The sequence below is a fragment of the Diaporthe citri genome (genome assembly GCF_014595645.1).
Source record: "Diaporthe citri strain NFHF-8-4 chromosome Unknown scaffold_1, whole genome shotgun sequence".
Lineage (NCBI taxonomy): Eukaryota > Fungi > Ascomycota > Sordariomycetes > Diaporthales > Diaporthaceae > Diaporthe > Diaporthe citri.
This window is the reverse complement of record NW_025064846.1, coordinates 157154-183908: the sequence shown is the minus strand read 5'-3', so window position 1 is coordinate 183908 and position 26755 is coordinate 157154. Positions and strand designations below refer to the sequence as shown.

Sequence of the window (26755 nt, the reverse complement as noted above, 5' to 3'; positions counted from 1 at the left end):
AATGACCAAATACGGCCTCTCTGGCTAATCCGGGATGTGTGGCGTCTACACAATGAGAACCAGCATGCGAGATGTCGGCTTGACGTATATGTGCTTCCTACCCAGCGGACAGCGGACAGCGGATGAACCCCTGGCTAGGAGCCATTATCATTCAGCACATCTCTATCTTCCCTCACTATTCAAGGCCAAACCTCAACCTTCTCCCACCCGTCAATGACCTGACCACCAGGCCTCGTCGCCTTCGCGTCCGCCCCAACGTACGTGTAAACCCACCGCCTCTGGTTGTCGGGGTCCTTCCCGTCCCACGTGTCAACCTCCTCCGGCACGACGACCACGACGCGGAAGTTCCTCCTGGCGACCTCGTCCTTCAGAAGCTCGTCCCCGACCTTCTGCCCCAGCCCCTCCCCGGGGCCGGGCTCCTTGGCCCTCGGCGTCCCGGGGGGCGGGTTCTTGAAGCTGCCCCGCATCCCGGGGCTCAGGTTCCCGAACTGGGCCTCGACCTCCCTCTCCCAGCTCCACTGCCCTGCCTGGCCGCTGGTGGTGGGCCGCATCCGCGCCGAGATGGCATCCCGCGCCGCCTTGGCCCCGGGGCTGCTCGCCGCGTCGGCGCCGCCGATGTCGGCGTGGGAGAGCACCCAGGCGTGCCCGCGCAGGCGCCACTGCGTGCCCGTCTCCGCGACCCAGAACATGGCCTCGACGGGCCCGCCGCCGCCTGAGGAGGACGAGGCCGGGGAGTCACCCGTCTCGCCCGAGTCGAAAAGCTCGGGCACCTTGGCCATGCGGGCGTCCGTGGTCAGCGTCAGGCAGTCGGACTCGAAGGCGTCCGGGTTGCGGGTTGCGTTGTTCTTGTCGTTGGGCGGGAGTGAGGCCCACATGCCGCGGAAGACGCAGGTGCGGCCCCTCGGCTCCGTCTGGGAGGACTTGGTGCCTGGGTGGAGGGAGGAGAATGTGAATGTTGGCGAGTCGAGCTTGCTGACGTGGTCCAGGAACTGAGCTCGCCATGGGGCGGCGGCGGTGGGTGTCGGGGCTGCCATTTTGGTGAGGTGCGAGGCTACGTGTATGAGTCTTCTGTTTGCCTTGCTGGGGCGGGTTGTTGTCGAAGATGCTGATGATTTGAGGGGCGGGACCGTTTTCAGTACGGCTCGGGAGGTCAGGCTGGCATTCATTCAGCCTGATACTGGCAGTTGGTTGGCAATGGTTTTGTGCGTACTTAAGTAAATTGGATGTGTAGATGTAGGAGCCCCCGAGTGACGTTTGAGACTACAGGTGGTTCGGTCAATGTCGTTGATGATTCATGACGTGTATTGATGAGTACGGACCAAATAGACAGCAGCGTAATGATCGAAGAGCCCCAGAACAGTATCACGAGAGGAGGAAGGCTGGGGTTTCAAAGTCCGAAACCGATCACAACAATCAAGCTCCAAAAGCAATAAACCTTAAGAGAGGCAATGAATGGGTTCGTGCAGGTCGGCTCAGATGGGTGACGCTGTGGAGTCAAACGGGTGTGGCCGGGACACACGTCGAATTCAAGGGTTAGACCCTGGACCGCGAGAGCATGGCCAACTTGTCTCAGTGAAATAATTTGACCTGCCACCTACTTTCTTCCTCAAATCTATACACGGTTCGAAACGCGTATTTCATTCTGAGGTCTGGTTACGGGAGGGCAAGAATCTGAATCCAAAGGCTGATGATACCTTCACATTCATTGGATTACTCGCTTCTCAGCAGCAGCAGAGCACTTGATCATGCCCCACCCCCGACAGCGGAATTTGCCAGATTTGTTCCAAGCAAATCCAGAATCCTCCCTCTGCAAGCACTTCAGAGTTGATGCGTGGGCATGTCATTATGCGAATCTTTCTCTATTTCAGTCTCGACTTATCCAAAGACTGAGTCAGGGATTTCGTGCTCTGAGGTGATGATTGTCAGCACTTAGAGCGGTCAGGACACCCAAGGGCCGGCCAACGCACCAGGCTCCGCCTCACTTGCAGGATTTATGACCGGCTTCAAACACACACGAGACCGTGTCAAGAAACAAGCAGGTCTGCTTGAAGTGCCAGACAACATTCCTCGAAATGACCAGATCACCCAACACACCACCAGCATGCGGTCTTCCGTCCTGGCATATTAGCTTAAATCTCGACTCCAGGCCGCCCTTCAATCCATATTTACAGGATCCCAGCAATCCCAACATCGAGCGCAACACAGACAGTGACCCAGACACCTCCACGTCCTCAACATGGATACCTCAGGGCCCAACCAAGCAGGGCTTTGTCATCCATCCAGACAACCCACGCGAGCATCTCCGCTCCAAGGTCCCTCCGTCCATCGCCACGCACCGTGGCAGTCTGTGGATGGCATGGACCGACTTTGACGACCAGGTATGGTACAGCTCTACCGTACCCGACGGTCATGGTGAGGTTTTTGGGCGGCAGGAGAAGTTCCCATACCAAGGGAAGAATGGGATTCCCATGATAGCCAACCTTAACGGTGTCCTGCACGCCGTCGTGGTCTCAGCAGACACCGGAGCCATGTTCCACTATATCAACGACGCGGACGATGAGGGTTTCATCCACCAAGGGCCTCTGCCTGGAGGCTGCGTCGCCGCAAAAGGCACCAGGGGACCAGCACTCGCGGCCTTTCACAACAAGCTATTCCTAGCATACATCGGTCCGGACCAGAGGCTGTCCTACAACCAGTGGGATGCCGACTCCCAGGCCTGGTCGCCCACCCAGAGCATCTGCGGCGGCCAGTTCCAGGGCAAGCCAGCGCTTTTCGTGCTCAACGGGGCGCTGCACGTGCTCTGCGAGGCGGCCGACCCCAACAGCGGCGACATCCTGGGCTACAGGTACGGCTACAGCGAGTCCGGGTGGGCCTGGGACCCAACCGACGACGTCTCGGAGGGCCGGGCGACGCGCGGGGTCAGCGCAGCCTCGTACGGCGGGCACGCCTACTTGGGGTTCCTCAAGTCCGGCGACGACGGCGCCGTCTACGTGGCGGCGCACGCCGACGGCAGGGCGTGGGGCGAGCCGGAGCGCGTTGGTGGCGGCTCGGTGAGGGCGCGGTTCGCGCCGCAGATGGCGGTCATGAACGGCCGGGTCTACTGCGTGTTCGCGGGCAAGTGGAAGGGGGACCTGCGCTGGTTCAGCAAGCCCGTGCTGGGCTACGACCTCAAGACGTGGATGGGCTCGCTCGACGGGCGGGCGTGGCTGAGCGGGCTGACCATCCCGGGGACGCACGACAGCTGCGCGAGGAGCAACGTGCCGTTTGTCAGGACGCAGTACCTGAGCATCTCGCAGCAGCTGGCGCTGGGCATCCGGTTCTTCGACCTGAGGCTGAGGAGGCATGATGATGGGAAGCTTTACTGCTACCATGGTGGGGTGCCTATCAACCTGCCCAAGGGTCTGTCGTTTGATAGCGTTATGGACGAGGTGTGGGACTTCATCGGGCCCAAAGATGACAAGAAGGCTACGGAGACGGTCTTGATATCTATAAACAACGACGACAGGTCCAAGGGGCAGAAAGCCAACCCCAAGGTATTCTACAATGCCGTCAAGGAGGCCATCGACAGCACGCCCACCTACGAGGACGGGTCGAGCAGGTGGTACACCGGGCCGGTGACGGCCAGATTGGGGGACGTCCGGGGCAAGGCCGTGCTCCTGCGCCGGTACTACGGCGACACGGACGTCGCGCCCACGGAGAGGATGGGCCTCGACCTGGAGGAGTGGCTCCAGGACGACCCGGACTTCACGATCGTCACGCCCAACGGCGTCAGGGTGCGGCTGCAGGACAAGTGGAAGTACTCGAAGCGCAGCGGGCTCGACGAGCTCGTAACGTCCAAGCTGGGCCACGTGCGGCGGATGATGGAGCTGGCTGCCGGGACGGTGGCGGACCTGGACGATGACGGGAGGGAGGTTCTGGAGCCGGAGAAGACGTGGTTCATCAACTTCTGCTCGGCCGTCGGGGAGCCGGTCGAGCACGGAGAGGTGGCCGAGGCCAAGTGGATCGCCGTCGGGGCGCACAGGAACCTGCGCTTCTTTGGCAGGTGGATCGAGGGCGTCAACGTCAGGACGAGGGACTACCTCCGCGAGCTGGACGAGGGCGCCGGCAGGGGAGGGACCAGGAGGCTGGGCGTGATCAACCTGGATTATCCTGAGCTTCCTGAGGACAGTGACCTGGTGGCGAGGCTGATCGAGACGAATTTCTGATGATTTCTGCGGTGATGGCGGACCAGTGGTCTTTGGTCGTCCCGGCGCAGCATGTAGACGGCAGGATTATAGATCGTGATGTCATCTAGATATACCCATCGTGTCACGCTAGAAGCAGTTTCAAAATCAAAGATAAGATCATCTATTTTGAGGCAGACTTCGGGCCCTGAAGCGGTGGATGAGGCTTGCCGAGATCGGCGTCGATGCCCTCTCATTCGTCCGGTTGGGGAATTAGGGCGTGTACTTGTCTTCATCCTTGCCGTCACCGTCGCCATCAGGACTGACTTCTCCTGCTTGACTCACAGATTATCGGCAATGCCGACATATAAACTGAAAATTCCCTCTTTACAGGCTCCGAGATTCTCGTTCGGCATCACTCACTCGGACTTCATGTCCAGGTAATTTACAATGTCACAAACCGAGACAATCTCATCACGCCAACCCACACCGTCCAGCCTCGTCGAGTTGGAGGTCCAGACTGAGGAACAGGGAAGCATTGGTCATGACCAGGCTGATCAGCGTCGGAATGGCTCCAAAACAAAAAGGGCGTGTGTTCTCATCGGCTCTGGGATAATTCAACTGCCGATATGGGGTAAGAGAGCTCATCACCGCCCCAGTCCTCTTTTCACAGCAAACATCACATCACTCACGCAATACACATGCGCAGGCTTCGCGATGAGCTACGGCGTCTTCCAGGAGCACTTCACCATCAATTGGTCGCTGAGCGGCAGCCGCGAGCTCACGGGCGTGATTGGCACGACCTTCAACGGCATAATCTATAGTCAGTATAACCCTTCGCTAGCCAAGGTTCCCCGATTTTCGTGCCCTGCAGTATTCTAGAATGTATCACCTTAGGGACCCGAAGCAGGTGATTGACACACAGGGTAGTCTCGATGCCCTTCCTCTTCGCCCTGTTCACCAAGCGGTGGGCGCGCTGGCGCCAGGCCGCGGCGCTCTGCGGCAGCCTCCTCACCTGCGCGAGCTTCCTGCTGTCGTCGCTCAGCACCGACGCGTGGCACCTGGTCGCGACGCAGGGGGTCCTCGCCCCCTTGGGGTGCGCGCTCGTCTTCAGCCCCGTGACGCTGTCGCTCGGGGAGTGGTTCAGCAGCGCGGGCGGGAGCGGTGCAGGCGGAAAGAGCAACAGGGCGCTCGCGTACGGGGTCACGCTGTCGTGCAAGAACGTCGTGGGCTCGGCGTGCCCGTTCCTGTTCAGGGCGCTGCTCGACAGGTACGGTTTTCGTACCGCGGCGAGGGTGTGGGCGGCCGTGCTGGCGGGGACGGGCGTCCCGGCCATCTTCATGATCCCGGCGCACCCGTCGAGCCTCGACCATGGCCGTTTGCCATCAGGAACGCCGCCACGGTCGCGCAGGATCCCGTGGCACTTCCTCCGGCACAGGACCATCTACATCTACACCGCGGCCATCCTCCTCCAGAGCGCAGGGTACGGCATCCCGCAGACGTACCTGAGCACCTACGCGCACGACGTGGCGGGGCTGTCGCAGGCGTCGGCGACGCTGCTGCTGACCGTCTTCAACCTCCCCGGGATCGCCTCGTCGTCCTTCTTCGGGTTCCTGTGCGACAGCAGGCGCCTCGCCCTGTCCGCGGCGACGGTGACGTCCATCCCCGCCGTGGGGTCCGCCCTCGCAGCGTTCCTGTTCTGGGGGCTCGCCTGGAAGGGGAGCATGGCGCTGCTGGTGCTCTTCTCCGTGACGTTCGGCTTCTTCGCGGGCGGCTACTCGGCGACCTGGGGAAGCGTGCTCAACGAGCTCGAGGGCGAGGCGAGGGGCGGCAACGAGGCCGTCGACACGGGGATGCTCTACGGGCTCCTCAACGGCGCGAGGGGCATCGGCTATGTCAGCGGGGGCCTGGTCGGCTTGCCCCTGCTCAAGGCTGGGGGCCAGGCGTCGATGGGGGCGTTTGGCTACGGCACGACGTATGGGCCGCTGATTGTGTTCACGGGCCTGTCATCAGTTCTTGGGGGCTGGGCCGTCCTGTGGAGGTGGCACAAGCTGGTGGCTTTTCTGTGAGTGATAGTGGTGGAGCGAGCTCACGTTCCTCTGCGTGAGTGTTGATGAGTATTCGGGAAGCGGGATCGCGTGTCGAGATCATACAATTGATACTAAAACGTGCCGTGGAGTTGGGCCCATGGCCCCCTATTCACCACCAAATAGTCTTCAAGAAGATGGCTGCAACAGAAGATGGTTTTCACAAGCAAGCGGACGTACGGATGGTCCTCTCACAGGCCAGCCCTACTGTGTGCACCACGCGACCCGGGTGTCATTATTCCCGGGTCTTCATTCCGCGAACCAATGCCATGCCCATCTCAGGTAGTGCGGCCATTGTGTACGGGACGTCCAAGACAAACCACGTAATAGCTTCGAGGTTGGACAGCACTAGGGGCCGTGGATCGGTAGGACGGTGCGCTTGACACACACATGCTCTCACTGCATGAGGGAGCGTGACGTGCAAAAAGCAACATCAGAACCGGGAACAAAGCGCGAGGGAGTCAATTTCAAGTTGTGCTCGTATTTCCCCGAATTCCTGGATGGTCAGCCCAGGTCTGGCCGGCCTGGTCCCCCCATTGACACGGCTAAATATGGAAGAACGGCCGATCTGGGCATGACTGATCGGGCGATGTAGGGGAGCAGGACGGCAGGCCCCCCCTGTCTGCCCAGAAGCTTGTTTGCAAACATTTGCTCCACTGGGTGCAACGTTCATCGTCCAACTCCGGGGAAGTGGGCAGGTGTGGGTTGGGCAAGGGCCTGAGGTGATGGGCAGCAGAGTGGACCAACAAGATCAAGCAAGACCAAGATCGGGAGATCCATCCACCTCCATCCTCTTCATCAGACATCGTCTGCGCGAGGCTGTTGGTGATCGGACACGGCTTCCAACACCGTCCGCGAACCAATGCAGCCCCTAGGAAAATTCTTCCGAGTGGTGCACTGTTGTCAGTCTAGCCGGTGCACGCTTCTGCTGGCATCAGGAGAAGCCCCCAACCAACCGCAGGCCAGGGAAGCTCGAAGGCTCCTCGGTGCGACCCAGCACGGTACCGCCACTAGTGCAGGAACAACCTGCGAGAACGCGCCCGATTGGGACGGTCTGGCTGCGCTTGTGGTGGGAGCATGGCACCATCGCACGCAGGGGGGCGCACGCCAGCAGGCGCCAACGACCTCGGCAGGCGGGAGGCACAGAGAGACAGGCAGGAGAGGGAATTCCATCCGTGGCACCCAGAAAACAAATCCCACTCGAACATCCAATCAGTCAGTCAGCCAGTCCACCCATGAGGCTATGACACACGCATTGTACACGTACACGAGCTCACGCTCACGCTCACACCCAAAAACAAGCCAACAAACACCCAGCGAGTGTGTCTAGGTACTGTGTAGACAGTCCGATCGATCCGGGTTGTTACCCACCCCCCCCCCTTCTTCCCCCTACGCGCATCTGTTCCATCCCACTCCGTCCCAAATATCCAGCCTTTGTCTCCTGTAGTGACCCTTCCCTTTGATATTACTCCTCCTGCTCGCCACCATCTTTGACATTTCTGCTCTTCCTGGCACTGGCTTCTTCCGTCCCATCAGGACAACACATTCGCTCATCAACTTGTCCGTCACTGTAATAATCCCGACAACTTGAACTGGACGACCGATCACTCGTCGTCTTGGACTATCCCAATCCCAATAGTACCAACACTGCTACTACTCGCCTCTCCTGTTACTGCTTAGCTCCTTCTTCGCATCTCCTTCTACGTCACTCAATTCCACCTGCCATACGCCACTACTAATAAAAAACAACCCAGTGTTCTCCCACACACACAGAGCTCGACACGGACAGGCCTAACTCTCGTTTCTTCAACCTCTGCCCCCCCTCAAGCATCACCAAGACTCATTTTGGACCTTGTGGACTAGAGTTTAGCCCCAATCACTGCCAGAATAACTTAGACCCCTCATTCGAACCAGTCTCAATATTCTCGCCCTCTTTTCAAAATGCTCGGTCAATCCTCTTTGGTGGCCCTCGTCGCCGCCACTCCTGCCTTGGCCGTGTACCAGGGCTTCAACTATGGCTCTACCTTCACCACCGGCGCTGCCAAGGTTCAGAGCGACTTTGAGGCCGAGTTCAAGACTGCCCAGGGACTGATCTCTGCCCCTGGTGTCTTCAACTCCGCCCGCCTCTACACCACAGTCGTGAGTCTCGTCCTGTGTCTTGTTTGGTCTGGTATTTGTTTTGTTTTGTTCTGTTTATCTGCCTACTGTTTTGCAATGTCTCGCTCACGTGCACCGTGCGGCTAACCCCCATTCCAGCAAGGCGGCACCTCCAACAGTCCCATCCAGGCCATTCCGGCGGCGATCAGCACCAAGACCTCCCTCCTGCTGGGCCTGTGGGCCTCGGCCGGGGACGCCAACTTCGCCAACGAGATCGCCGCCCTCAAGTCCGCCATCGGCACCTACGGCACCCAGCTCGGCGGCCTCGTCGCCGGCATCTCTGTTGGCTCTGAGGATCTCTACCGTATCTCGCCCACCGGCATCCTCAACAAGGAGAACCCTGGCGTGGGCCCTGATGTTCTCGTCGGCTACATCAAGCAGGTCCGGGATGCCATCGCTGGCACGCCTCTGTCCGGGGTGCCTGTCGGTCACGTCGATACGTGGACTGCTTGGGTCAACGCGTCCAACGATGCCGTGATTTCAGCATCCGACTGGCTCGGCGTCGACGCCTACCCCTACTTCCAGGTAATTCCTATCTTAGCGACGACCCATGTGTAAGGGTCCTTCCCATAACCTTCCCACGCTGACAAACCCCTACAGACCACAATGGCGAATTCCATCGCGAACGGCCCGGCCCTCTTCAACGACGCATTCGGCCAGACCAAAGCCGCCGCCAAAGGCAAGGAGGTCTGGGTGACGGAGACCGGGTGGCCCGTCAGCGGTCCCGCCGGGAACCTCGCCGAGGCCAGCACGGCCAACGCAAAGACGTACTGGGACGACGTCGGCTGCGAGACCCTGTTCGGCAAGACCAACACCTGGTGGTACACGCTCCAGGACGCTTCGCCCGACACGCCCTCCCCTAGCTTCGGGGTCGTCGGCAGCACCCTGTCCACCACGCCGCTCTACGACCTCTCGTGCAACGCCTCATCATCGTCCTCTTCCTCGTCGGCGGCCTCCGGCAGCACGGCCACGGCATCTGGTGGCGGTGGTGCTGCGACGGGCGTTTCTTCGGCTGCTGCCACGGCCAGCGGCGCAGATGGCGGCTCCCCTGGTATCTCCGCGGGCGCCGGTAGCGTCGTGACCGTGGGCGGCACCGGTGCGGGCGGTGCTGGTGGCGCGACCGCTACCCTGCCTGGCACCCCAACGAACCCCACCGGCGCCGGCTCTGGATCGGGCGGCTCAGGAAGCGGCGGCTCTGGCTCTGGCTCAGGCTCTGGAGGCTCTGGATCTGGGTCTGGCTCTGCTGGCGGAAACGGGACCGTTACCGGCGGGAACGGCTCTCCATCTGCCAGCACGACCGCTGTGATCACCAACGCTGCGCCTGCGAACTTGGTCTCCTTCGGCGCTGCGTTCGTTGCCCTGCTTGCGGCGTGCATGATCCTCTAAGCTGTACCCTGATGGGGTGGATGTCTGGATATCCCTTTCTTGTACTGGGTGGCACCATTGGACTGGGAGGCGTTGGGCACCACGATGAGTCCAAGCATTGCTGGCTCCCTACCTCTCTTTGTCACGCACGAGAAAAACGACTGATGGTTGACTTTTCCTGTATCCACATAATCTTCACTAGATGATGGACAAAATAATTTGGTTATGGCCGTTGAGCCTGTGGAAAATTAGACGAGACATGCATTCTTAAACGGATGGATACGTTCAAGAGGCGCTTGTCTTTGGTGTATGTGCGATTGACGGAGGTTTTGGAAACACGGATATTGGCCTCCTCCCGCTTGATGGGAGAGAGGTAGAATGAAAACGATAATCCTATACCTCACGGTCCTGTACCGTCCGCAACTTGACTTGGTTTCAATTTCTATCATCACTGACTTGTGACATTTTTATGCCCGATGAAATACCTTTTGCGCGTTGTCCATAGTATGTATGCATCTATGCAGCCTAACCAGTGGCTTGTCTATACCTCGGACTGTAAACCCGATTGGATAAATATGTTTAGATCGTTTTGAAACGGCCTGTTGAGGTTTACTCATCAGGATCGCCAAAGACGCCTTGCAGCTCCTTGACCTCGCCCGAGTGCTGCACCATGTCGTAGAAGGTCCCCTTCGCCCCGAAGAGCTCCTTGGGCGAGCCCATCCTGTTGGGAGACGTTAGTAATACACCCTCAAATTTATCATGAAAAGTATGAGCCACCCTTAAAATCCTAGATGCGGGAAGGAAAATTGCAACACTTACTCCAGAACCCTCCCGCCGCCCATGACCAAGACACGATCATAATCAGCAATGGTCCTCAGCCGGTGCGCGATGGTAACAAGCGTCCTGCCGCCGTCCGCCGACGCGCCGCCGCCAAAGATCTCCCGCCGCAGCACCGCCTGGATCCCGCGGTCCGTCTCGTAGTCCATGGACGCGGTGGCCTCGTCCAGCAGCATCAGCTTGGACTTGCGCACCAGCGCGCGGCACAGGGACAGCACCTGCCGCTGGCCGTGCGAGAAGTTCTCGCCGCGCGCGTCGACCGCCGTCGAGGGCGAGAGGCCCGCCGCCGAGGACGAGATGGCTTCTGCTGCTGGGGTTGAGAGGCCGCTCAGGAGGGGGGTGTGCTCGGTCGGTGGTGAGGGCGCGAGGGCGTCGGAGATGATTCCCTCTTCTTCTTCTTCTTCTTGGTGGTCTCCATTTACCTCGCCGGGTCTGTGTCCGTCCCGGTCGCGGAACTTGAAGCTCGCGATGCCCGCGCAGCTGGCCAGTGCGCCCTCGACGACCTCGGGCGCGACCTCGCCCGCCGGGTCGAGGTTGGTGCCGATGGTGCCGTTGAAGAGGACCGCCTCCTGCGGGATGATTGTGAGCGACTGCCGGAGGCGCCGCCGCGGGACGTGCGTGATGTCCACGCCGTCGTACAGGATCTGCCCGCGGACGACGTGCGTGAAGCGCAGCAGCGACAGCACGAGCGTGCTCTTGCCCGACCCCGTGCGCCCCACCACCGCCACGCGCTCGCCCGCCGCGAACTTGAGGCTGATGTCCTTGAGGATGTCCGGCCCGTCCGGGTCGTACCGGATCGTCACGTTGCGGAACTCGATCGCACCCGTGGTGGGCCACGACGCCGGGGCCTCTGTGGGCTGCTGCTGCTGCTGTGGTTGGGCGGCCGGGGCGGCCACGTCCTCGGTCTTCTCCTCGGGCTCCAGGGACGCGTACTCCCTCACGCGGTGGAAGCTCTGCAGCTCCACCTCGAGCTCGTTCGCGAGCCTCACCAGGTACAGGATCGTCGACGACAGCCCGCTCGCGTTGGTGAGCGAGAAGCCCACGAGGCCGGCGGGGATCAGGCCGACCTTGGAGATGGCGATGGCGCCCGCGCAGGCCATTACCAGGGCGGTGACGAAGTCTATGCGCAGGCCGACCCAGCGGTTCAGGTTGTAGTTGGTCTCATTGGCACGGTTGAATGGGCGCAACCGCTCCGCCAGCAGGTTTCCAAAGTTCTTGGCTATGCCCTTACGGGCGCGGATGATCTGGATCCCAGCCATGTCGTCGTTGAATTGGGAGAACACGGGTGACTGGGAGGAGGACACCAGCCGCTTCACTACCACCGCAGTGCGCGTGTACATCTCTCCCGCTAACAGTCCAACTATGCAGCTGAACAGGCCAGGCAAGATGAAAATAGGCATGATGGCCGTCACGGCGCCCAGTCGGATGACCAGCTCGACGGCAAGCTGCTGAGTACCCTGAAGCATCCTGGAGAGTTGATTGTCGAGGGATGCCATGTCGCGAGAGAACCGGTTGACGACGCGGCCGGTAGGCGTGTCCTGTGTGCGAAGTGTTAGACGAGACGGCAGATGCGGCTGATGAGGATGGACTAACCTTATACCATGAGAGCGAAACATTCATGACGCTGCGGACGAACTCAGAATGAAGCCTCTTCGCAGCCTGCCAGCCACCGTTGGCGTATATTAGGAACACCAGGGCGTCGACGATGAGATTTCCCACCGATATAGCCGTGTAGATGCCCAAGTAATACCCGACATCCACAGCATCTTTACGATCGACCGCGTCGACCCAGACACTAACCCACAAAGTAGTGGCCAGCAGCGAAGCAGTGCCAACGACGGTCGCAACGAGAGTGAGGATAGGGTATGCAGGGCCGCCAAAGTAAGTCATGTATTGGAAGAACGACATTCTACCAGTGTTACCCGTTGCCTCCATCTCCTTGGCGATGTCGTCCTTCTTTGGCTTCGACGCGGCACCAGGCTTCGCCGCCTCACCACCATTCACGCCATTGGTTCCGTTTCCATTAGCAGGGATTGCCGCGTCTAGCCCGTCGCCCTCGATAGCATCCTTGGCGACTTGGACGGGCTTTCGAACGACGCCGATGTGCTGCTCCTGGCTGGTGATCGAGCCGTTCTCCAACACCACGTGCAGGTCGGCCTGCTCGGCGATCCACTTGACCTGGGTGACGAGGACGACCGTACGACCCTTCAGAAGATCACTGCAGAAGCACTGCTCCCACACGGATGCAGTGGTCTTAGAGTCGAGTGCGGAAAAGATGTCGTCCAGGAGGAGCAGGGGCGCCTTTGAGTAGAGCGCTCGCGCGAGGGCAACGCGTGCCTTTTGGCCGCCCGACAGGGCCGTCCCGTTCTCTCCCACTTCCGTCTCGTCCCCGTCGGGGAGCTCGGAGAGGTCCAGCGGGAGGCAGCAGGCCTCGATGACGCGCTTGTAGCGGGCCTCCTCCATGGGGCTGGAAAACAGGATGTTCTCTCTGATGGACGCACTCTGGAGCCATGCCGTCTGGGAGGAAAACGCGACATCATCAGGCCGTGTCACCGCTCCTGATTCCTTGATGGTCTCCCCCAGGATCGACAGCAGCAAAGTCGTCTTTCCGCTTCCGGACGCGCCGAAGATGGTGTTCAAGCCTCCTCCGACAAAGTCTATGGAGACGTCCTTCAGGGTGAAGTCCGCCTTCTTGTTTCGCCTGAACGTGGCATTCTCAATCCGGAGTGGCCCTTCCGGGTAAGTAATCAGTGGTGTTGTGTTGGTAAAATACCTGTTGAGGCGGTCGAAGGAGATCCAGGCATTGGTGACATTCTTCGAAAGATAGCCAAACATGCCGATGTTGTTCCTCATCGTGGCAACAAGCGACAGAACCGTGAAGGCAACCTGCGCCGTGAGGGGTTCTTTGAGCACGCTGGTGTACAGAGTGAACATGACGACGAGAGAAACCATTGGCATGAACTCTACGGCCTCGCCGAGTAGTGTGTAGAGAACGGCGATCCTCCACAGCACTTTCTGTTCCGCGTCGCGAGCATTATCGATTATCTTCGCCATGGCATCTTCCCAGGCAAAATACTTGATGGCCCTGATCGACCCGAGGTACTCGGAAATCAGGGATATCCGGGCGTCTTGCGTTGCCTTGACCTGGCGCTGGCTTTTGCCCATCAACTGCGCGACGTATGTCGGAACAGGTATCGCGATCACGATGAGGGCGGAGCCGATGAGAGCTGGCCAACCCAGAATCGTGTAAAGACCTACGAAGGAGAGTATTATGCCTACAGGGGCCCCAACCCCTATCAAGACAACATCCCGTGCCTGCCAGATCGCGTCAATATCGCCGGACATCAGGTTCTGCAGCTGGCCAGCGTGTGTTGTCTTCTTCGCCGTGGCCTGCTGGCCCTGGGCGTCGTTCAGAACGTCTCCGTCCAGCTCCATCGAGGACATTGCCCGGTGGTATAGCTCTTGCGTCATGGCAGCTTTGACACGGATGATCAACCGGGTTGAGGTGAAGATGTACTGCTGGAACAGGACAGTCTTGGTCATTGGGCCAACGAACAAGAGCACCAGCCAGACGACAGGGCTGAGGACCGCCTTGTCGGGGTTAGAGAGGTAGGCCAGGAGTTGATACATGGCGAACGGTGCCACAAGCTCGACCGCGTAACAGGTGCCCGCAAAGAAGGTCATCAGAGGTATCTCCTTGCGCAAGAAACGCAGGACTGTCCACAAGGTGTCGCTGCTCTTGGCGCGGGCTTCCTGGATCTTGGAGAGAAGGTATAGGGGCTCGTCATACCATGGCAGAGGCGGCAGCTCGTCCATGTCGACTGACCTTCGGCAGCCTTTCCAGATCAGGGGAGTCAGCCACTCAAAGGTGAGGTAAAGATTCCACCAGCTGCATGTCTCCTCTGGCGCAGGGGCTATTTTCTCTGGGCCGTCCAGCAGTTCGAAGATTACCGGAGGCGGTGCCCACTCTCTGGGAGTGGTGATCGCGACGAGATTGGCAGCAGCGAGGGACGCAAGTGCACCAATAATCATGTCTCCAGGACGGTGCGTTGAATTCATCTCCAACAAGGGCAGAACCTCCGCGGCGGCTAGTAGCAGCAGAGAGGTTCCGAGGAGGAAGTTTACCTGGTGCAGGGCGGTATGGCGCCATTGCAAGCTGCTAGCGAGCCTGGTGAGGCCGAAGACAAAGGCGCCAGCGACGAGCACGACGTTGTACCACTGCTGTGTGTCGCCCCTGACTGCGGCAATGATAATGAAGGCCAGGGCGCAGGTACGAGTGATCTGCGAGCAAAGCTCAAAGCCGACGGAGATCTGGGATGCCTTTGAGTTATGGGCGGTGACCTTGATCTTCTTTGACGCCTGAACACTGGCCAGAGTCCACAAGAAGGAGATGACCAGGATCGCAACCTGGACGTAGCCGGGGGTGGCCAAGCCAGCGACGGTTTTGATCCATGGGACGTGAGATTCGCTGTGGGCAGTAAAGTTCACGGGTTAGCAATCGGAATCCGGGTGGAAGCCAAGAACAAATTAGGGCCCGGGCCGTCGGTAAAAGTAACATCACGCGGAGACAAAGCGAGCCCGGCATACCTTGACACGGAGAATACACTCAACTTGTCGACGACAGAGCCATGGGGGCCCAGCAGTGGTACCCTGGTGGTTGTCCATCCATATTGGAAGAGAGGGACCTCGGCCATGGTGAGGATGGCGCGAGCGAGGATGATGATGGGAGAGCGAGAGAGGGAGTGGGAATCCTTGGGCCTCGCGAGCTTGCAGCCATATAAGGAGCGAGTAAGATCCGTGGGTAAGGTAAGGTAAGGTAAGGTATCTCGAAGAGATTGTTGAATGCAGAGACACGCATGTAAGACTGCGGCGCGGCTACGGTGCAAGTGTGAACAGGGACCTGCCCACGGACGCAGTCCAGGGGTCCACTTGGACGAGCTTCCCGAACGGGAACAGGAGCACTTGATAGGGACGGTGCTAGGGACTTTTGCAAGCTAAAACATAGGACTGTCAGAGATAGTGAGGCATGAGCGGGGCAGAAACGAATTGCCGTTCCACCATACACCATACACCATCCTCCTTACCTAGCGTGCAGACGCAGGCAGGCAGCTATGTTCCGGAACGTTGATGCCTGAAATTCAAGAGACGTGAAGAATTGTTCTGCCTACCTGATGATACTTACTCTATGCGGCATGATATGTCTTGAGGCAGCGTCGACTGTAGAAGGTCAAGGCGTAGGCAGACGAGAGCATCTTCAATGCATCCAAACTTGCCAGGCATCTACCCATCCAGGAATTGCGACTCTTGATCCTTCAGACGCCATGTTCTTCGGGAGATATGCCTCTTGTCCAGGACAGGTGCGCTGGTCCGACGGTGCCATGTGCACATAGCCTCATCCCCGCGACGGGATGTGAGACTAGGGATCATTGAGACCGGGCGAGACGGCAGGATGGTCAGCAGTAGCGAAAGATAGACAGGGATCCGAATCCTGACAACTGAATGCAATTTTCCTCATGACTCAATTGTGGCTGCAGCCGTATCAAAGTCGAGAGAAGGCTCTGCTCCGATATGCAAGCAGCCGCAACTCCGAGCTCCGTGTGCTGGGACGGAGTAGAACGCTGGCGGCACGGCACACTCGGCACACTCGGCACAGGAATGCAGGCTGCCTTTGCATGCAGCAGGCACCGGCGCCGTGACAGATTGCCCTAGGCTTGGGACCGGCTGGGCTGGCATGGCTGGCGGCTCTTGAGGGACCGATAGACATCAAATAAACGAGCCTAGCTTGGTAGATTGGGGGCGAGACGTCGTTACAAGCATTGGCGCGGCTCCGAAAAGGCAAGGGCTTGCTGTGGCACGAGCCCGTCCCTGCTGGACCCGCCGCAGCTCAACGGGCTTGTGCGAGACGCCAGAACTGTGTGTTCAAAGTCGTGATTGATTGAAGACGGCTGCATAATAAGAGTGCCGCCTGACTGCAGCTACGTCTGAGGGAGGCTGCCTCGAGCATTGGGGGCCAGGTCGGATGGGCAGTGAGACGTGCGTCCGTACATGAGATCCATGTACCAGAGTATGGAAGGTCTTGGGGACTGATGATGCAGTATGGTGGTGGAAAGTGGGTACCTTCGGCTGAAAGGCTTCCAATGTTCCGACCTGCCCGCCCACCGCCCGCGTGCCAGGTGGTCATAGCTTCCCATGGATCCTTGGAAAATTCGGCTCATGCCTGACAGAAGAACAGCAAAACAGCAAAACACCAGAGCAACAACGTTCTGCGCTTCTGCTCTACCACACCTCACCACATCACACGGCGAGCCCCTGCAAAGAGTCCACATCCGGTGACCTCGCCCTGCACAAAACAATCGAGGCCTCTGCGACCGTGGCCGTCTTTTGTTCCTGTTCATGAGTCGATGAGGTGCTCTGTCCCTCGCACCCAACGCCATCCAATCGGCGTTGCGTCCTTCATCATGTGCTGCACCTAGTCGGCCAGTCTGAGCTTCATTGTCCACCAAGAAAATGGAGTCTCTGGATGCTACCACCACCGCCGTCGCCTCGGCTCTGTCCAGCGCTGCCGGTGCCGGGACTGGTACCGCCTCCATCAATGCGCCCAACCCGGCACTGTCCTCGGTCATGACACGCGCCAATGATGTCGTCGTCACCCACGGCTCCTTCTCGTGGATAGGCCTCATCGCGAGGTTGATCCTCTGGACGCTGCAGCTGCTGTCCACCATCATCTACTTCGCCCTCAAGCTTACCACTATATCCATTCCCACTTTGCTTTTTAATCTTTTTTCCACCAGCTTGACGTTTACCATGAATGCCACGACCATGTATGCCTGCTCCTCCAACCCCTTACCTTCTTCCAATCCTCACCTGCTAACCTCGCCCCAGAATGATAATATTAGCGTTGATATTTTCCGGAATCAGCTGGGTTGTTCGGTACCGCTATCTGAACATGTACTCCCGGCTTCCGCCAGAGCCTCAGAGAAAGGAGCCCGAGGTCGAGCTCTTCCCTGACACACATGAGGACGGCATCAAGTCCGGCCTGTCCAATTACTTGGACGAGTTCTTGAGTGCCATCAAGATCTTTGGATACCTGGAGAGGCCCGTCTTCCACGAGTTGACTCGTAGCATGCAGACAAGAAAGCTGATTGCCGGCGAGACCCTGAACCTCGAAGACGAGCAAGGCTTCTGCTTAGTTGTTGACGGCCTTGTCGAGATATTTGTCAAGTCTGCGAGAGCAGCCAGAGGTGCATCGGCCAACAGCGTCGGCAGCGAGGGCTCGTGGGACTCGGTCAGTGATGCCGAAGATGGGGAGATGCACCGCCCCGGCCAGCAGCGGTATCAGCTCCTCACCGAGGTGCGGAATGGCGCCCCCATGTCCTCGCTGTTCACCATCATGTCTCTCTTCACCGAAGACGTCAAATTACGGCATGCCGACGACGAGGCACCCATGCCTGACACCGCCGCCTCCCATGACGGCCATTCCAGGTTTCCCTCGGCTGCTGGTCTCGAGAAGCCCAATGAGATACCCATCTCCTTTCCCAGTACCCCCATGTCAGAAGGTCCGCCGAGTAGTAGTCGGGGAGTTCGGCTTCAGGATCCCGCCAACCTGAAGCCTGGGACTGGCACGTTGCCGAGGGTCCCGCACATGTCCCTCGATGATGGCACTCCTCCTAACAGTCATTTCCCTCGGCATCACCAGCTCAAGGCCAGGCCAGGGATCAAGCGTGTTGGGACCAGCTCGGTGCACCCAGACGTCATTGCGAGGGCATCTGTGGACACCACCATCGCCATCATCCCGGCTAGTGCCTTCCGACGCCTCATTCGCGTCTACCCCAAGGCGACATCTCACATCGTGCACTTGATCCTCTCTCGCTTCCAGCGGGTCACCCTCGCAACGGCCTTCAGCTATCTGGGCTTGGGTGGTGAAGTCCTACAGACGGAGAAGAACATGATCAAGTACACCGTCTCTCAGCTCCCGAATCATTTGAGAGGGGACCCATTGGAGCGCCTCAAAGAGAAATTTAAACGAGAACGCGAGCGAATTGGAGAGAGAGAGGCTGGGAAAGGCATTGCACTTCACAACTCCATGGCGGCAAGTCGCCGCCGGACATCCTCAACAGGCTTGCGGAAAGAAGCTGTGTTGCAAGCTATGAAAGGATCCGTGGTCACCTCAACCATATCTCACCCTCATGAGCGGGGTTCAATCCACGTGCCCAGCCCGGGTGATCTTTTGGCTAACATACAGCACGCACGAGGCGGAGGGCGCTCATCACAACAGCTCTCTGCTCCACGCCACGACACCACTCGCTCTTCTGAAGCGCAGCTGAAGGAAGGGGTGTCGCCTCTGGCAGAGAGGACCTTCAACCCCTTTGCAAGCCAGCGGATCTCTCTTGGCAAGAGGGAGCAAGTTGATGAGGACAATGTGTTCCGAGAATCCATCTTGGAATGCATGTTCAAGGCCATCGGCTTGGAATCGAGTGGCACGGCATCTAGGGGGACCGATTCGGTTGAAGCCTCACCGAGACTTGTTTCATTCGACCAACGGCGCCACAAGGCAATCTTCTCCAACAACGCGTTCGGCTTCATGGGCCCGTTTGATGCATCGGTCGACGGGGACACTGAGTCTGTGACCTCGAGTGGGCTGGCCACGCACGCCTCACCCAGTCCCCACGCTCTCGCTCAAGACATGAAGCACGAATTGGAAATCGTCTTCTTCCCGAAAGGATCTGTACTTGTTGAGCAGGGAGAAAGGAATCCTGGCTTGTACTACGTCATCGATGGCTTCCTTGACATGTGCGCTTCCTGTGAGGAAAAGCCCAGAGACATCTTGCACAGCTCTGGCGAAGGGGCGACGGACGTATCAGATGGATCCTTCGCTCATCGCCGCACGGGAACATCCACCTCGGAGTTTTCAGCGCCTGATTTCGGACAGGGTGGCTCAGACGCCCGTAAGAAGGGCGCTGTCCGAAAGAGCGTTGCGCTGATTAAACCAGGAGGATTGGCAGGCTACGTCGGGACAGTTTCTTCCTATCGATCGTTCATTGACGTTGTTGCAAAAACAGACGTCTACGTTGGCTTCCTTCCTCGCGCGTCACTAGAAAGGATAGTGGACAAATATCCCATTGTACTACTGACGATGGCAAAGAGGCTGACAAGTCTGTTGCCGCGTCTGATCCTCCATATTGACTTCGCCTTGGAGTGGCTATCAGTCAATGCCGGTCAGGTCATCTTCCACGGAGGCGACGAGAGCGACGCGATCTACCTTGTGCTAAACGGCCGACTGCGGCTGGTTGAGGATCGCAAAGATGGCGGAGTGTCTGTGAGGGCGGAGTTCGGCCAAGGCGAGAGCGTCGGGGAGCTCGAGGTGTTGACAGAGTCTGCTCGGACTGGAACCCTCCACGCCATCAGAGACACAGAAATCGTCAAGTTTCCGCGGACGCTCTTCAACAGCCTGGCACAAGAACACCCAAGCATCACCATCAAGATCTCTAAGATGATCGCGTCAAAGATGCGCGCTTTTGTTGACGATCCAGTGGTATCAAAGGACGGCTGGAGCCGAACCACAGTCAACAAGAGCTCATCCACGCTCAACCTGCGGACCGTCGCTGTCCTGCCTGTGACTGCGGGAGTGCCCGTGGTTGATTTCGGTAACCGCCTCATGTCTGCACTTCAGCAAGTCGGAACTCGCAACGGCGCCACGGTCCTTAATCAATCCGCCATTCTAAACCACCTGGGAAAGCACGCCTTCAGCAGAATGGGGAAGTTGAGGTTATCTCAATACTTGGCAGACCTGGAAGAGAAGTTCGGTCTTGTCGTCTACGTTGCAGGTAAGTTTCGTGAGCGTCTTCTTGACATCGGTCACATTTCAATCTGCGTAATGATGAGAAATCCACAGTCCAAAGGCCAGCCAGCCGGTGATGGTTAACATTAACTCTAATTTTTTCCTGAACACAACAAACACATTTTCATCGTCAACTTTGTCCCCACCGTGCCTGACATTTGCTGACATTATTAATGTGACCAGATACAAGCGTCAATTCAGCTTGGACCCAAACCTGCATAACGCAGGCCGACTGTATTCTGCTAGTTGGTCTGGCAGAGGGGTCACCAGAAGTCGGAGAGTATGAACGCTTCATGCTGGGCCAGAAATCCACCGCACAGAAGATCCTGGTCTTGCTGCATGCTGAGCGGTATTCTGTCTCCGGTATGACAAGAGCCTGGCTGAAGAACAGGGTGTGGATCAATGGTGGACACTTCCATGTACAAATGGACATCGGACGCGAGAACCTGCCTCTTCATCCTCGGGCCAAGCGCCTTGGTCTCAACATCAAAGAGCGGGTACAAACGTTGCAGGCCGAGATCCAGAAGTATACCTCGAGGAAGGTTCGGTACAGCCCTGTTTACGCACCGGATGCCCCATTTAAGGGCGATTTCCACCGTCTGGCCAGACGACTATGTGGGAGATCGGTTGGCCTTGTGCTTGGAGGTGGAGGAGCACGAGGAATTGCGCACGTTGGCATTATTCGAGCGATGGAGGAAGCTGGCATTCCGATCGATGTCGTTGGTGGCACTTCAATAGGCTCCTTGGTCGGCGGGCTTTATGCACGACATGCGGACGTGGTGCCCATCCTGGGACTGGCAAAAAAGTTTTCCGGTCGGATGGGCAGCAAGTGGAGGTTTGCGCTAGACCTCACGTACCCCTCGGCTTCGTATACCACTGGGCACGAGTTCAATCGGGGTATCTTCAAGATATTCGAGAAGACGCAGATCGAGGACTTTTGGTTGGAGTTCTACTGCAACACGACCAACATCAGCAAGAGCCGAGCCGAGATCCACACCAGCGGGTATGCATGGAGGTACATCCGGGCGTCCATGTCTCTTGCGGGCCTCCTTCCGCCTCTCTGTGACGAGGGTAGCATGCTGCTGGATGGCGGCTACATCGACAATCTGACGGTGTCGCACATGAAGTCACTCGGCGTGGATACCATTTTCGCCGTAGACGTTGGGTCTCTGGACGACAACACTCCCCCAGTCGTTCGGCGACACGCTCTCGGGCGCGTGGCATTCTGGAACCGGTGGAACCCGTTTTCCTCAACGCCAAATCCGCCAACACTGGCCGAGATCCAGGCACGCCTCGCGTACGTGTCGAGCGTCGACGCCCTCGAGCGGGCGAAGAACCTGCCGGGGTGCATCTACATGCGGCCGCCCATCGACGACTACGGCACTCTCGACTTTGGCAAGTTCGACGAGATCACGCAGCTGGGCTACAAATACGGGCAGGAGTTCCTGCAGGATCTCAGGGAGAAGGGCTTGCTGCCGCTCAAGGAGGAGAGAGAGGCCAAGGAGGCGCTGAGAAGGACGATGGCGCCCAGAAGGGCGAGCATCTAGAGCTAGAAAGAGTACCCAGAGCTAGAATCACAAACTTCGGGCTGAGGCTCCTCGCACCACCACGTCTGGCCCGTATGACAACCCTTCCGTCAGGACGATGCACTTAGTAAGTCAGTCTGAAGCGTTGACGCATGTGCGGTTGCACAAGGCAGGTCAGGCGGGCACCCAACGGGCTAGCTGACTGGCTGGCTTGTCGAGCCGACTGGAGACACCCGAGACCAAAGGAAAAGCTTGCATCTCGGGTCTCACGGAAATCGAGGACGTGCATCGTACCTGATCCTTCTTCCTTCCATCCGTTTGTCTATATGTGTACTTGGGGTTGTGTGTGTTTGCACACGTGTTGCGCAGCTGGGCGCAGTGATGCCAATTCGCGTCAGTCCGCCCCAAAGATGCAGCCAGGAGATATCGTGCTGATCCAGGCCTGTCCCGGGGTACGTCATCTCATTCCCGGGGCCCCTGGCGATAATATGTGGCCAGAAGGCTGGGCTAGCCGGGCTAGCTAAACAGGAGGCGGGCGCCTCAGTTAACCACTGGGTGCTCTCAATCTCGTGTGAAGAACTGTGGGGCTCACCGCCCCCGGGGATTTCACCACCACACAGCCTGAGGAGGCTAGACCATCTTGCCGTCATGCCGGTGACATCACTTTGTTTGAGACCAACGCAGCTCCCTCCTTCACACCACGACACCCCCGTCCTAATTAGCGAGTGCTGCCGGCCTAGCTCGACCTTCCTAAGCTGCTAAGGCAACGGCTGGAGGGGGGACGCCCCGATCGTTGGTCGACGCTTGTCTCTCCTTCGAGACTAGCAGGCTGCGGTGGGGTCGGGAATCAGTTTGACAGGGCGGGATTTTTGTTTGGTCCGGCGCAGCATTTTGTCATGGGCAAGGGAAGGGCCCGGGAATCTGGCTGGGTAGGAGGGGGGGTGTTCTCTTCAGTGACGATATAAGCCAAGTGGCTGCCTCCTCCTCCGACCGGGCTTAGTGGCCCCTGGATGATAACCACACTCAACGCCGGAATTTTGGAATGATACATTTTGTTCACAAATCCCATTCCACAATATCAAAAACACAGTATCTGTCTATCTTACTTCCCGCTTTTTTGTTCCCGCTGTGTTGAGCGAGTTTGTTCTATTTCGCCACACAACGTCAACGGGTACATACATCTCTCCTCACCGAAAGTCCACAGCCACAGCGACTCCACTCACCTACCCGTTCACCTTGGTCCAAGCCTCTTCTATAACTCAATCTCATCCCCACGAAATCGGAAGAAAAGGAAGGGAAAACATACTCTAAGAGCAGGGACTGGTGCAGAGGACTCAAAAGAAGAAGAGAGAGCGAGAGAGGGAGAAAACGAGCCAGAGCCAGGGGAGTAAAAAAACAAAATGGTCAAGGCAAAGGACTTCCTCCCGCCCGACCCCCGGCCGTCCAAGGCCCACCCGGAGATGCGCGCGCGGCGCAAGCAGCTGGAGAAGGAGCACGGGTACGGGTGGGTGCCGCCCGTGGTGCTGGGCCTGCTGGGGCTGACGCTCGCGTACGACGTCACCCGTGATGTGGAGAAGTACGAGAAGATGAAGGACGACGGCAAGGACGAGCGGGCGCAGGACCGGCGGGATGAGGCCGAGGGCGACGAGGCTCGGCGGCGGAGACGGCGCGAGAGGAGGCGGGAGGAGCTGCGGTCGCGGTCGCAGCACCACGGGCGCGGGAGTGACTTTGATTCGTGGGACAGCCGGGACGACGAGGGCAGGGGAGGGAGTGATCGGAGCAGGAGGGACAGGGAGCGGGATGGTGGCCTGACCAGGGCGGATCGGCTGGAGAAGGGCGAGGGCGGGCCGTGGGACCAAGACCGGGAGCGGGAGAGGGACCGGCGGAGGGGCAGCGTGTATGATGCCGACGACTACTATGACGAGGATAGGCCTAGGCGCCGCGGGAGGGATGGTGGTGATGATGATTCTTACGATTATGAAAGGGGCAGGAGGGCGATTGAGGAGCGGAGGGGCCGGCCCAGAATGAGGAGGCACTCGAGTGACTGGTAAGGTAGTGGATCATGTTGGCAGACTGCCAGTATGACGTATCGTTGTTCTCTCTCGAACAAGCATTTGTCAGATTCATTACTTCGTCTCTTATTCATGACAATATCAAGAAACATCCCACTACAGTTGGAGCCCTGAGACTGGGGCTTTGGTCTGCTATCGCCCGACCACAAGCCAGTCATGTTATACCACTGACTCGCAGCCTCTGTCGCATGTATTATAATAGCATGCCAGTGTCACTTGTTCCTTACGATTAATCCCATAATTGCTGGCGCAGAATGACTCGCAGCTAGATACCCGGTCCTCAAGCGGGTTTGCGGCCCCTTTATTGATCGGCGCCCCTGGATCTGATTCGGTCGCGGTGGTGGGGAATATTTTGCACGGAAAACAAGTTCGGCCCTCATACTGGCGGTACTGTGGCTCTCACGATATTCCACATGTATATATATACAAGACCACAAGCAACCCACAGGCACTCAAATAAGATGCCAATATCTTTCACTCCTCTCCGCGTGTGTGTGACCAATAAACAGCCTTCCTCAACCACCAGCAAACAGCAACATGCGTCTCACGTGGCTCCTCCTCACCGTGCAGGCGGCAGTCATCGCCCACGCCCAGTGCGACGACCTCTTCATCAGCCAGGAAGGGTCCGCTTTCGGCAACTGCCTCAACTGGTGCTTCGACACGAACCAGGGCCAGCCGCAGTCGGTCGTCGACAACTGCCGCAAGGAGAAGTGCGGCGACTGTCCTCATTAAGAGGCGAGAAGCAGAGCAGCTAGTTCGCGGTAATTGGTAAGCGCGTCAAGACTCTTGGTCGATCGAGGTGATGTTTACTGATAATTATAGATGATTGGCCGTGCCATTTTCTATTCTTGGAGAATCGCACTCCACGCGGGTCAGCTGGGAATGTTGAGTCAACCAGAACTAGCACACCACATGGCATGGAACTTTAGGATTTGGACGGAATTCGTGGCCATCCTCTGGCCCAAAATTCTCTTCAGCCAATTTTGATTTACAACGTAATGCCTTCCGATCTTCAAATCCTGGGCTACCACAACCTTGCAGCAGAGGGTCCCAGATCGCCAGAGTGCCTTCGTCCTCATTCTCTTGGACGAAATGGCGCAATAGAGGGCTTGTCAGATGGCCTAACTTGAGCATCTTTGACACTTTCTGTCTATCCATGTTTACTCTATCATGGAAATCAAAAAAAAAAAAAAAAGAGAGAGAAAAAGGCCGTCGACCAGCCAAGCCAGGACACATCTTCCGGCAAGACTTTCAGTACTATTCAAACTCAACTTGTTTGTTTTCAGTTCCTCAGACTTACTTCAGCCTTTCGTGCCCACCAGAAAACCAAGGATGGTCCAGAGCTTCACGTGCTGTCAGCCTCTTCGCATGATCAAAATATGTCAACCGGCCAATTCAGTCCTTCAGTCCTTCGTCGAAACAACTTCTCCTACGCCTAAGCATTCAGCATGCCGTCTCCAGAGAGATCTCAATGGTTATGTTGTTGATTGTGACTTGCCCTATGGCAGCATTATCACTCAGGTCCAGCACGACGTAGTCCTCAAACGTCACGTTGCGCTGGCTATCGCCAGATATCGCCGCATCAGCAGTAATGACATCTGTCCTTGTCCATGGAGCAGAAACACCAGCTTCGAACAAGGTAGTAGGCGGCGCCTCGCCACTGGTGATGCCCGAGATGGCATAGTTGGCTGTGAGGTTCCCGCTGAACCCCGGGCTCAAATCCTCGAGCCCGTTGTAGACGGCATCGATGACAGCGCTGGTGCAGCCGGTCGGGTACAGCAAGGTGAACAGGAGGTCGCAGGGCATCCGGGGGCTGGTAGGCGGGATGCTTCCGAAGCCGAAAGATACGGTGATGGATTTGTGGTCAGGACTGACGGCAGTTGTTACGGATCCTGGGGCACATCCGCTGCCCTTGTAGTGCTGAAGCTCGACTATTTGGATGGAATCTGATTGTCGGGTGGCATGGGCCTGATAGCCAAGGGCCGTAGCCGAAAGCATGAATAATCGAAGGAGATGGTGCATGTTAACTGCAGCAAACTTTGATTTCGCTGTGTTGGTTTTGTCAAGATCCCTGGGGACTTTATTTATTCAAGGTGGTGATCAAGGGTCAAGGAGGGGAGTTTAAGTAGAATGGTTCCCAACGGCACTCAAATACTTAACGTTATAATCTTCCTGTGTCTGACTATTCCAACACTGCTCCAAGCACCCCAGTCGGACACGGTTGGTAACCGTGCTTACTACCAAGGACGACTGCGTATAGTCAAGAGTTTATGTGCTGTGAGAAACCGAACAAACAAATCAGAACTTGAATGTGTGGCTCTTCAGGACAGAAAATAGTCAGCCAACATAAATCCTGCAGGAAGTCTATCAGAGGTCATATGCTTACGATGTAGACCTGTGCCAAGCTCTCCTCATGCAAAACGGAGCGGGTGGTAGTCTGCGGTTGGGCAAGTTCACTTCGGCTGACTTGCTGAGTTTCATGCATACAACCCTGTGTGGCTGGATGTCAGACCAACTCGTCTTCAGGAAAACTAAGTAAGCCTCAGTTGTCAGGGTTTGCGACCGGTTGTGTTCCTCCAGAGCTCACCAGGCATTGCCTTGGTCCGGTTAGATTGGTGGTCCCAAACCCCACCACGTCGCCTCGTAGCTCTCGCAAGCTTTATCACATACCATCTGTTTCGTCGCTTTTGTTGCATTGCACGCGATCCAC

At 57.9% G+C, this 26755-nt stretch overlaps 8 protein-coding genes across 8 annotated transcripts; 5 read left to right on the top strand and 3 right to left on the bottom strand.

Annotated features, from left to right (window-relative positions):
• Positions 1-179: 179 nt before the first annotated feature.
• Positions 180-1034, bottom strand: INS49_000050 (uncharacterized protein; the record flags this gene model as incomplete). Its single annotated transcript, XM_043160888.1, has 1 exon — positions 180-1034. The coding sequence occupies one exon, from the start codon at positions 1032-1034 to the stop codon at positions 180-182; it is 855 nt and encodes a 284-aa protein (XP_043029394.1).
• Positions 1035-2072: 1038 nt separating this feature from the next.
• INS49_000049 (uncharacterized protein) lies at positions 2073-4205 on the top strand (the record flags this gene model as incomplete). Its single annotated transcript, XM_043160887.1, has 1 exon — positions 2073-4205. One exon carries the CDS (start codon positions 2073-2075, stop codon positions 4203-4205), a length of 2133 nt encoding a protein of 710 aa, XP_043029393.1.
• A 315-nt stretch (positions 4206-4520) lies between these two features.
• Positions 4521-6232, top strand: INS49_000048 (uncharacterized protein; the record flags this gene model as incomplete). The annotated part of the gene is made up of 4 exons (XM_043160886.1): positions 4521-4603; positions 4661-4797; positions 4873-4986; positions 5094-6232. 4 exons carry the CDS (start codon positions 4521-4523, stop codon positions 6230-6232), a joined length of 1473 nt encoding a protein of 490 aa, XP_043029392.1.
• A 1959-nt stretch (positions 6233-8191) lies between these two features.
• Positions 8192-9793, top strand: INS49_000047 (uncharacterized protein; the record flags this gene model as incomplete). The annotated part of the gene is made up of 3 exons (XM_043160885.1): positions 8192-8389; positions 8507-8932; positions 9008-9793. 3 exons carry the CDS (start codon positions 8192-8194, stop codon positions 9791-9793), a joined length of 1410 nt encoding a protein of 469 aa, XP_043029391.1.
• A 588-nt stretch (positions 9794-10381) lies between these two features.
• Positions 10382-15303, bottom strand: INS49_000046 (uncharacterized protein; the record flags this gene model as incomplete). Its single annotated transcript, XM_043160884.1, has 4 exons — positions 10382-10493; positions 10592-12147; positions 12203-15077; positions 15197-15303. 4 exons carry the CDS (start codon positions 15301-15303, stop codon positions 10382-10384), a joined length of 4650 nt encoding a protein of 1549 aa, XP_043029390.1.
• A 1813-nt stretch (positions 15304-17116) lies between these two features.
• Positions 17117-21994, top strand: INS49_000045 (uncharacterized protein; the record flags this gene model as incomplete). Its single annotated transcript, XM_043160883.1, has 3 exons — positions 17117-17430; positions 17492-20433; positions 20631-21994. 3 exons carry the CDS (start codon positions 17117-17119, stop codon positions 21992-21994), a joined length of 4620 nt encoding a protein of 1539 aa, XP_043029389.1.
• A 1379-nt stretch (positions 21995-23373) lies between these two features.
• INS49_000044 (uncharacterized protein) lies at positions 23374-24777 on the top strand (the record flags this gene model as incomplete). Its single annotated transcript, XM_043160882.1, has 2 exons — positions 23374-24020; positions 24555-24777. 2 exons carry the CDS (start codon positions 23374-23376, stop codon positions 24775-24777), a joined length of 870 nt encoding a protein of 289 aa, XP_043029388.1.
• A 711-nt stretch (positions 24778-25488) lies between these two features.
• INS49_000043 (uncharacterized protein) lies at positions 25489-26067 on the bottom strand (the record flags this gene model as incomplete). The annotated part of the gene is made up of 1 exon (XM_043160881.1): positions 25489-26067. One exon carries the CDS (start codon positions 26065-26067, stop codon positions 25489-25491), a length of 579 nt encoding a protein of 192 aa, XP_043029387.1.
• Positions 26068-26755: the final 688 nt, after the last annotated feature.